Below are 10,785 nucleotides of genomic sequence, written 5' to 3'. Positions count from 1 at the left end.
TATGCACTTTGGGAAGGGCAAAAAAATAAAACACATATAAATTAAAAAAAAATTTGCTCGCTCATCTTCACTGGGCCACTTTTTAGCTTCAACTACTAACTGCCGTAGTATTTAGCAACCCTGAGTTCTAAGCTGATTGGAACCTTCTTCAGGACACCCAGGGAGGGCCTGGGAAGCTGCCCATCCCCCACTGACTCCCACTCTTTCCCAGACAGGGTGGCGCACACCTGCCAGGCCAGCTGACTGCGGTCACACTCCCGACCCCCCCCCCCCCCCCCCCACCGCCAGCCGAAGCCTTTAAAAGACAAAGCCCAAGGGGAGGGGGTCTGCATCAGAATGCTGCCACAGAAAGTCTTTGGGCTGGGAGGATGGGTCCCATCTGGGTGACTTTATGGGACCTCTGGTGTGAGCCCTCTGACGGACTCAGTCCTCCAGCGCCCGACAGCCTGGCCCTGGCAGGGAGACGGCGCCCAAGTACAAAGCCCATACAGCCCACTGCCGCCGAGGCGGGCTGACGGTTAATTCCCCAAGTTGACGGCAGACTCAGCCTCGCCTTACTCGGGGGTGGTGGGCTAGAAAGGGAGACGAGGGAGGGGAGGCTCACGAGCTCCAGAGACGCAGAAAAGGGGCGAGAAAGAACACGGGGCTCTTCTAACTTGAACCTAAAAGCAGGATTCTGACATGGGAATGTTCTCAGAAAACGTTGTTGCGAGTGTTGTGTCAGGGGGTGGGGGGGGGGGGGTGGGCAGAGGGGAGGGTCCACCCCCTGCTTTCTAGACAATGAGCCCATACGTGGTAAAGGGATTGGAGGCAGACAGGTGTCACTCGTATCTTGGTTAAAACGTGAGGTCGTTAAAAACAACCGGGGGCCACGGCGTGCGGGAGGGACGCAGGCACACGCCGAGCTCTAAGCGCCCAGGCTCCACAACTCCACTGGGTTTGCCAGCCGCTGTGCCAATTGCTATAGGAAGGTTAAGAGTCAGGTGCTGACCCTCTACGACGCAGGCTGCTGTGAAATGAAACGGCCTATTACCATCCATAAGCAAAACACAAAAGCGTAACAAAAATAGACGTTTATTAACAAGTTATAGAATCCCAAATCCTCCCTTTGAAACAATTAAAAAAAAAAAAATACAGGCTTTCTTCCCAAGACAGAGATCAAATCGCTTTTATACTGTAAGGATTTAGCATAATACCCTTTTATTTACTAAAATAATTAACACTTAAGAAGTTGTACACATCTGTGTAAGACTTCACCGGAAAGAAAAGCTGAAGCACCTCTCCTCATGCTCCTTTATCTGACGCCTTCTATTCTTGGACCCTTTAGCTTTAATATCCACAAATCCCTTCAGTGCTCAGAAGCGTTACCTCAACTTGAGGTATTTTCTTTGAAGAGCACTGAAGCCAAGAGGAAGGGTCCTCCCCGTGTGAACACTGAATGGGCCTGTGGGCCGGAAGCACCCAGGCCTGCTTCGGCTTTGACCGCTTTGTGTGCACAGTCCCCGGAGCTTATCATTCACCGTTGAGTTAAACAAAGCCAACTTCGCCTGTCAGGAAACGGAGTTAACGTTGACAGAACTTGTCATTATACGTGCTTTCCACGGAAACCCTCGACTCAACTAACCTTCTAGAACTTGGTGCCAGAAGGCGCCGGAGGGCAGGGCGTCAAGCGTTGGGGACCAAGGCGGCGATGTCCTTGCAGAGCATGACGACAGCCTCCTCTTCACCCTTTGGCGCGTCCTCTGTGGCGTCACGGATCATCTGGATGTGGGTTAGGAGGGTGTCTGGCCGCTGAGCCCCCAGCCAGACGTCCTTAATGTACAGAGACACCAGGAACGCTGCGGTGGCTGAAGAAGAGGGCAACAAGGCCATCAGGACACAAAGCTACTCCGCTGGAAAACAAGTCACCCCACCCACACGCCTGGGGACATGGGAGCTTTGCTCGGTACCCAAGTAAACGGTGCCACATGCCTCTGGCAACAGGAGGTGAGCAGGTGTTCAAAACAAATTAATTTTGCTTAAATTTGGGGTTAATCTTTTTTCTTTTAAAAAAATTCATCTTTCTATTTGATCAATGTGTGTGGAACGTGAAAAAAAGTTACTACAAGCCAACTTTCTTCTTGGTCCTGACCACCCGTGCTGAGAACCAGAACCGTGGTTTGAGAAGAGGTTCCAAGGATCCCTTCACACCATTTCGTCAATAGCATGGGCCAGAGGACAGGGTTTCCCAGGCACAGACTCAACTCCCTGACGGCATCCAGATGAGAGAAGAGGTCACTCCCAGGGTGAGTTCACCTGCCTCGGCTGCTGGCCCATCTCTCTTTCCTGGTCCCCTTACATCCCTCCGTGAAAGGAACAACCCTCTCAGATGGAGGAGGCCACGTGCACATGGTCAGCCTCCCTCTGTTCTCCTTAGCCTTTTAAGCCTTTGCTGCTGGTTCATTCATTCATTCCTGCACTTAATCCCTCACTAAGCACCTGCCAAGTGCCAAGCACATAAACTGTGTGCGTATTTTCGTGCTTGTGCACATATATGCAAATACACACACACGCATCTGTACCCACGCATCCATCCGCACTGCTGTGAAGCGTAATCTTCACTTGAGTAATGGCTGAGATGTAGCAAAGCCGCTGCTGTGCAGCGGTTCTGAGGGGCACTTGCTTCTCCACTGCAAACACAATCGTCACTGGCACTTGACCAGAGAGCAGAGGCTTCCTCCCTGCCCGCTCACGGCCCCATGGCAAACTGGGTTTAGGTTGGGCCCCATCCATACTTCATCAAGGGTCCCCGACAGGCTCCAAGGACCGGGAGTTGCTCCGGACCCCGCACCCGTTGGTGCATTCCTTCAGCCTCTGACGAGCGAACCAGCCTCACCTCGAGTGGCTTCGTCCTTCTCCTTCAGAGACGAGAGGCAGAGGGTCTCGACCGCCGGGCGGAAGGCGCTCCCCGCCGGGCCCTGGGCCGCCAGCTGCAGCATGACCGTGTTGAAGAGGCAGGCCACGCTCTGCGCGGGGCCCGTCAGCTGCTCGGCGCTGCAGGACTGGCTGTACAGCCTGAAGATGCTACTCCTCACAGCACGGTCCCCGAGAAGCTCTGCCACGACCACCGGCTGTGGCAAGATGTGGCTCTTCAGCCAGCCAAGGAGTCCCAAAGCCTCTGCCCTGCCGGGCGGGCACTCGGCCACCGACCGCAGCACCCAGCCGACCGCCAGGGAGGCGGCGGCGCACGCGAGGCCCGGGGCCTCGCTCTCAGGGGCAGCCCCGTCCACGGGGCCCCGAGCGCAGTCAGGGCCGGGGAACGCGGGCCCCCAGTGGGTCAGTATGGACCTCAGGAGGCCCTTGCACGTCTCCAAGGTGGACGCCTGCGGCTCAGGGTCGGTCGTCTCCTCCGCCTCCCCAGGCCTCCTCTTTCGGCCCCGCGGGCCTTTAGCTCGGGCTGGCACGGCGGGCTTGTTCTTATCCTTGCACATTTCTGTTATACACGGAAAGGAAGGCAGTGAGACCGACGCCCCCGTCCCCACGCAGCTCCAGGTGGCGGGCGGGTGCCACAAGGGCGGCCTACAGGCCCCGAGGGCTCGGCCCCAACAGGACACGTTCCTACGCCTGGAGCGCGGCGAGTGCTCCACGTGGGCCTGTGACGGTCCCCGCTGCCATCATGATGAACCCGCTTCATCCTCACCACCGCCCCTCCCCCTCATGGCGAGCACCGGCCGTGGCAGAGCCAGAGCTCAAAGCCAGGCCTCCCCAGCAACCTCTGCAGGGCTACGAGGACGGGTGCGCCCTGTTCCTAAGCCCCGACAGCTTCGGAAATGCTGCTCAGAGAGGCAAACCGCTGGGTGCTCTGTGGGGAGCTGGGCACAGTCTGGGGAACGCCAGTCGGGTCCCGACACTCACTCAGCAGCTCCTTGACTTCGTATTTCTCAATGGCTGCTCTCAGGTCGTCCTGGAGCCTGGCATCTCTTTCAATGAGGCTCCACTTGTGCAGGAGGACGAGGACATCCTTGGTGGACAGCACTGTCTCGTTCACTGTGAAGCGGTTCATGTCCTTGAAGGCCTGCACGACGGCGGCCCGGTACCTCAGCACGGACTCGAGCGCCCCGAAGAAGCTGGTCAGCTGGGCGGGGGCCAAGGTCGGCCTGTCGGGAGCCAACGTCGCAGACTGAGCCCAAGCTGCCTCCTTGTCCCAAAGCCCAGGACGGGGGTGGCTGGGCAACGCCTAGAGGGTCAAATGGCCCACCCGCCGCCGGAGTGTGCCTTTACAACACACAAGGAGCATGGAACCAGCACAACGAACAGGAGAGAGCAAGCCACGGCAGGGGAGGCACAGTGGAGACCGGAGTCCGACCTCCATGCCGGAGGAACAGAAATCTCCGGGAAACCATGGCTGACCAGGGAGAGTGAGGTGGAGAGAGTGTGAGCGTCTGGGCACCAGCCACCTGACACAACACTGTGGGACAGTGGGCTCCCTGTGCCTCACGGCCTCTCAGACTCAGCCCCATCCGTGGTCCAACCCGACGATGGGCACCGGTAAGAAATACGTTCTGAACCCCAAGGAATTTAAAATACGATAGCACCTGCTCCACACGATTTTAGAATTATTTCAAATTGCCATCGGTTCTCAAAAACCAACCTGTCTTTCAACGACCCCAAAATGAGAAACAGGTCTGTCGGCACTGACTTAACAACTTAATTCAAAACAACCTAAGACCAAATGCCCTGTCCTCTATCAAGAAAGTTTTCACTCTGAGATTATAATCCATTTGTGATCAATCTTCTGGTTCCAGTCAGCACACCCCTGTTCCTAAGTCAGAACTCTGAGTGCACAGACTCTATTTTCTCTAAGACGGTGGGATCTGAGGAGAGTGTAGCTCTTTGAGGAAATCAGGGGGATTCTTCTAAGAGGTCATATGAAAATACTGAAATTTTCAAGAAGATTCTGGGATAAGTGAATCTGGGCAGGCTAACGAAGGCAGAAGCAAGTCTGGGAACACGCTTTAAGGTGATGGAAAATACGTTCTTTCTACAAAATACACGAGTGCTTGAATCAAAATATCAAGGGAGTTGTTTGTCTGCTAAAAGCCATCTGGTATGACAGGTTTTAGGTGTTTAGAGTGTTAAGTTCTCGGTGTCTTGAAAGGAGCCTCATAAAGTTGAAGTAGAAAAGCAGAAACAGCTAAGAGGTTTCCTAACGTCACCCACAACTGACAGCAGCCGTGTGGCTCAGCCCTGTGAAGCTGTGACCAAGGGGACCACTGAGCGGTGATGTCCACAGGTGACACGGTCACGCCTGGCGGGCAGGGGCTTACCTCAGGTGCTTTGTGAGCACAATGAGAACATACAGGAACTCGTTGACCAGGTGCAGGGCGAGCAGCTTCGGGGGCTCCTGGGACCCTGGCTTGTGAGGAGGCGGGCCCTCAGACTCCACTCCCTTGTCCCCCAGGTTGGTCACCCACAGTGTGTGCAGCAAGGAGATTATGTTGGACAGGAGCTGGGTCTCCAGAAACCTGAAACCAAATACGGAACGCTCGCTGCCATATCCTCTCCTCTCAGCGACCTCGGCTGGAGCAGGGGTGGGGGGCACCTCGGGACACACTTATGCCCACAGTGGCAGCGCCTGGTGGTGGGTGGCAGACTATTCCTTCTCGCAGCGATTCCTTCTGCTCACCTCCACCGCAGCCCCCAAAGTCACAGCATCCACGTGAAAACGGGGAGCCTGCCCTCCAAATGCTGCAACCCAGGGTGGGGCCCCGATTCTCCTTCTTGGTGGGCGACCGCTAGACGGGACGGACTGTTCGGCACGTTTCCAGTCACCACTAAAGCCAGCAGTGAACACCACGGTCTCCACCCCACCTTCTCCCCACTTGACACACCGCTCACACATGAGGCGCTTACTTGCTCTCAAGGATGTGTAAAACCCACGTTAAAAGGCTATAGTCCCGTAGGATCTCGTAGGCAGACTGGGCATCCCGGGCAGCGTTCTGTAGAATTTCCAGAATCCAAATCTGAAAACCCAAAATGAAGAGTTATTTCTCAGTAGGGGAACTGAACTTACCTGGTGAAAGGAACAACTTAAACAACGTTAACGGTATGTCGTATCCATTTCCGGGCGCTGGCCGCACAAGAGGCTGGCTCTGCCACGTCTGTAAGAGTGGTGGCCATGGCCGGCCAGAGGACACAGACATCCACGGCAAGTGCCAGGCACTGGGGCTGACCGCCCCTGCTAACCCATCGTAAGGAACCAACCCACAGGCAGAAAGACATGGCTCGGAAAGCACATGGCCCAGTGTGAGCCTGGCAGGGGATGTGGACCCATTTCTAGCCCAAACAGCTGGCGGCCCATTTTGTCCCTTCAGTTTTAGCATCTGGAAGGGAGGACATAAGAATTGGGCCGCCCCTGGAGCTGTGAAGTGGGTATCTTCTCATTCTCCCTCGTCGGGAGAAATAACTATCATACCCAGACTCAAGTTTCTTCCAGCGTGTTTCTTGCTTCTGACTTGCTCCTATTTATACAGGCTTTATATCCGGTCAGACACAAAAGCTGACGGGGCTGGAAGTTAATCCAGATACTGAAAACTCTCCCTACTTACTCCCTCCAACCACCCAGGGCATTGAGGGGACGGACACACACACACATACACACACAAGCTCTCGGTTGAAGGGATTCCCTCCCTGGTTGCAAGACTATCGGCTTCAACTCCCGACTCTTGTTTCCTAGCTGAGTTTCGAGCTTCTGTGCATTTAGTGAAATACTGGTGGCTCAAGAAGGTCTCCGCAAAAGCACGTCAGTCATTTATGGGGGTAATTTGTTGCTAGGCTTCGTAGCCAGCTCCAAAGGTTCATGATCGCTGTTTTGGCTCTGCCCTCTGCACAGACCTCACCACCAGGCGAGGGCACGGGAGAGGAGCCACAAGGAACAGCATTTCAACAGGGAACGGGAGCAGCGAGTGCCAGCCTTTCCCCTAGTGGGAAGTCAGCTTAATGTCACATGAGTGGGTTGGTCACATCCAGGCTGGGATTAGAATTCACACGGGTCTGACTTCCAAATAAAAGCGTGAGCAAAAGCACGGACCTTTCGTTCTCAAACAGACCGCGGGGCCCGCCTACCTGTGCCTCGTCGTCACACAGGGGGCTGCTGAAGAAGGCCAGGATGGTGTGGAAGACCCCTCGCCGGGCGTAGAGCTCGTAGCAGTGTTTGTCCCGCATCCCCTGCCGCAGGATCCCGAACACCCATTCCTGTTCCGTCTTTTGCTGTGACCCAGGAGAAACGGGAAACTACTGTTACGCAAGTGAAAGACGGCTCTTCCGACCCCACCATTTTCAAGTGGTGGCAACGGAAGCAGCCACGGCAGTAAACTATTTCTGATTATGTGATCAGAATCCCTCAACACCCGATTCGGTTCCTTCAGATCAGAAGGAAAGGAGCGGGTCAAGTTCACACACCGCACTATGTCCACTCGAGCAGGTGTCCTACAAAAGCACATTTAATGCTTAACCCGGCCATTCGCCAAGAAAATACGAGAACACCACACAGCTTAGGCCTCAGAAGTTTTTTAAGGTGTGAGAAGCCACCTAAAACTTAACGCGTGGAGTGAAAAGCATTTCTATGAGCAAGACCACGTGATCTTCTTGCTCCAACACGGCTCCACGCCACCAACCGTGCCGAGCAAGGCGAGGATGCCAGAAGGACAGCAGTGGCTGCAAGTCCAAAAGAGGAGTCTTCTGGGGGCCCCCGGGGACTCGAGAAGCATTACCTCAAAGTCTGAGCTGAAGAAGAACTGGTAGAAGCCTGGAACCTTGTTCATATTCAAGTACTCGTGTGACAGCAGGAACTTGCTGATCTTCAGGTACATGTGTTCCTCTGAGGACAAAGGCAGACAGTGGCTTCCAGCAGGCACCAGCGGGACCCTCGTGCTCTACTGGAGTTGGGGAACGGGATCTGGGGGGGCAGACATCAATCCCTTCCCCCCGGGGAGCTTTTGCATCCTTATCCAGGTTAGCAGCTCCCGAGAATCAGGCTGCAATAAGGCACCTTAGTTCTGTGCTGCGTGCAGACTTTGGCTCACGGTTCCGAGACCGCGAGCTGCCCCTCCCCAGCCAGCAGCCCACTGCGCAAGCTCCAACCAGCTGGTACACAGAGTGGAACCTGGTTACACAGATGGCTGACACCCAGCCCCATCGGCCTCCAACTGAAGGTCACTGTCACAGCACAGGACGCTCAGATACCCCCGGGGCACTTGGCTCTGGAACGCAACGAGGCCGATGGGGACAGATGCTTCCTCCCCCTCTATCGCCACCTCCAACCTGTCCAGACGCCTGGGTCCTCGGAGCCACCCCGTGCCCACTGCTGCTTATGCCTCTGACCCTGACATGAGGTCTGAGAGGCTGCACTGGACAGAAGGCCAAGACCAACCACCATGGCCTCTGCTAAGATATTTTCTCGGAACAGTCTTTTTCTTTAGAGTCTACAAATGACCAATTACTTGCTTTCCTCCAGTAATTTCTAAGGAGAAGAAAAAATATGCAGGAGTAAATGAACACTAGATCTGAATTCTAACAGCTGAATTGACTACAGATGAATTGTGGGGCCTCGGACAAGCTATGTGACCATGGGGGCTTCAGGCGGGGGACTGCTTCCCCATTTGAATACGACCGTGCCACTGGATAACCCGGACACGTCCCTTCTCACACGTGTGACGGACCACGCCTGCGGGACTGACACCGACAAGTGGACGTGATCAGTCTCGACATTTCAACCTCACCCCAACCTAGTCCTACCAGCAGTACCTGGTTTCAAAATCTGCAGGGCTGCTTTGGCAATGAAGAGAGTCAAGGTAAAGGTGAGTCTCATGTTCTGAGTTCGGATCCCATTCCGGACTACATCCAACAGGTAAAGTAGCTTAAAACCAGGAAAGAAGAAGGGGAAAAAAAAAAAGAATTTTCAGAACAGCTGTGATCAGCCTCGACTCGTGCAGCTTAAACCACAGCTTTGCCGGGTGGCCTGCTCCTCACATCCTGGGACGCACATAAAGGCAACGTCCCTGCTCACTGCCATCTTAAGAGTGCTTCTGCTGTCCCTTGAGGAGCCAGGCAGGTGCACACGGGTGGAGAGAACCCTGGCTTCACACCCCAACAACCCAGTCTGCTCCTGTTCCCCGCCACCTTGGGGCACACGCTTTTGAGCCTCAGTGCGTCCTGGGTAACAGCACAGCCCAGGCCAAAGAAACCGAACCGCTCTGCCCACCTCCGCACAAGAAGACTGTCGAAAGGGGAGAGCTTTCTCAATCTCCCCGGAGTTGAGAAGCAGAGGCAACCCCCAGCATCATCACTCCCTGAAGGGGAACGGACCTCGGTTCCTTATCAGAAGGCTCCCGACAACACGCTTCTGTGTTACGCAAAAGGCCTTCTACCGGATGCGGCGGAGAACCGGCTCCCTGAAGCGCGCTCACCTGGGGCTGCTCTCGGAACCGTGCCCCCTCCAGCTGCGAGTAGTAGGCCGCCAGGACGTAGTAGGCCGCAGCTCGCATCTGAGGGTCATAGCTGCTGAGAGCCGCGACGGTTAGGCCCAGAGAATTGGAGTCCAAAAATTTTCGACAATCTACCACAAATTCTATGGGAAATAAAATAGAGCATTAAATACACACACACACACACACACACACACACACACACGATCACAATGCTTGTGCAACACGGACAATTAAATTTCCTTTTGCATTTTGCCGACATCAGCAACAAGTGCTAGCTAGATACAAGAAATACAGGTCTCTCCAGCCCCCCTTAGCTTCTGCTGAAGTTGGACAAAAGCCTGTCTTCCCTTTTATGACAAGAAGCTATACTTTCAACTTCTAAAATGCTTATAAATCCCAATCAGGACTATTTCATTACTTCTCACAACATTCAACAAGCCAGAGAAGAACGGAGGTGCCATTCAGACCCGAGACATGAGATCAGAGCATGCTGGTGACCTGGGGGACACGACCGCGGAGCCAGCAGAGAAAACCAGCTCCCCGTTTCCACCTTGTTCAGTCTGCAGCATCTGAGTTCCTAGCTACAAACACCGCTAAGGAAAATACCAAAGGCAGGGAAGCTGGGAAATTCAGCCAGTGCAAACCAGTCTGACCCGGCCCAACAATTCTATGAAGGATTAACTTATATGCATTCTGCAACCCTAGTCCTTTCTTTAAGCAAACCACGAAAATCTCATAGAAGAGAGGCTCACCACACTGAGCAAAAGTTAGAGTCTAAAGAGTTTGCTAGCTGATATCCATCTGTTAGATGTGAGGCCTTGTAAAAACCCATAATCACGTCAGGAAATGTGACCAAGCGGGAAGGTCAGATATACAAGGGGACCCCAAGGACCACAACTTAAAGGGCTTGGTTACCAATAACAAAATTCAGGACGCTTTAAACCCTCTTTAAGAAAGACCCAGGCCCTTTTACAACATAAATACTGTCATAAGTTAGAAGATAAAACCTGTGAAGAAAAACCTTGGGACAGAGATGGGTCACCATGTTTAAAAATGATGACGCAGGGTTTGGTCATGATCATCACCCATGCAGATGTTCTTTAGGCTGAGGCACCGGTGATGTGGTTAAATGAGGCACTAAATACAAATCAAGTGAAAAGAACACCCACAAACCACGTGAAATGTGGAATCTTGGAATATACTATCTATTGATAAAAGATACACCACTAATGATGTTTTTAAAAAGCCAAGTTTTTTTTTCTTCTTTTCCCAAAGTGAGACTTTTAAAAGGGTAATTTTGGCAATTTAAACACGTTGA

The 10,785-nt window shown here is 53.8% G+C and overlaps 1 protein-coding gene across 5 annotated transcripts in view; it reads right to left on the bottom strand.

The window, feature by feature from the left end:
- Positions 1-10,785, bottom strand: part of URB1 (URB1 ribosome biogenesis homolog) — an 84,118-nt gene that overhangs the window by 10,651 nt on the left and 62,682 nt on the right. For 3 of the 5 annotated variants that reach the window (XM_042954833.1, XM_042954835.1, XM_042954836.1), the window contains 9 exons: positions 9,447-9,607; positions 8,785-8,896; positions 7,752-7,858; positions 7,105-7,248; positions 5,893-6,002; positions 5,307-5,504; positions 3,895-4,136; positions 2,876-3,472; positions 1,059-1,847 (listed from right to left, as the gene is read on the bottom strand). In XM_042954833.1, the coding sequence (XP_042810767.1) occupies positions 1,666-1,847; positions 2,876-3,472; positions 3,895-4,136; positions 5,307-5,504; positions 5,893-6,002; positions 7,105-7,248; positions 7,752-7,858; positions 8,785-8,896; positions 9,447-9,607 (1,853 nt within the window). In that variant the 3' untranslated portion in view covers positions 1,059-1,665. Of the gene's footprint in view, positions 1-1,058; positions 1,848-2,875; positions 3,473-3,894; positions 4,137-5,306; positions 5,505-5,892; positions 6,003-7,104; positions 7,249-7,751; positions 7,859-8,784; positions 8,897-9,446; positions 9,608-10,785 lie in introns of those variants that run through there. The other 2 variants (XM_042954834.1, XR_006207060.1) reach the window with 2 other exon arrangements.

Source organism: Panthera leo, chromosome C2 (assembly GCF_018350215.1).
Source record: "Panthera leo isolate Ple1 chromosome C2, P.leo_Ple1_pat1.1, whole genome shotgun sequence".
NCBI classification, from domain to species: Eukaryota; Metazoa; Chordata; class Mammalia; order Carnivora; family Felidae; genus Panthera; species Panthera leo.
The sequence above is the reverse complement of the archived record's forward strand: the minus strand, read 5'-3'. Positions and strand labels throughout refer to the sequence as shown.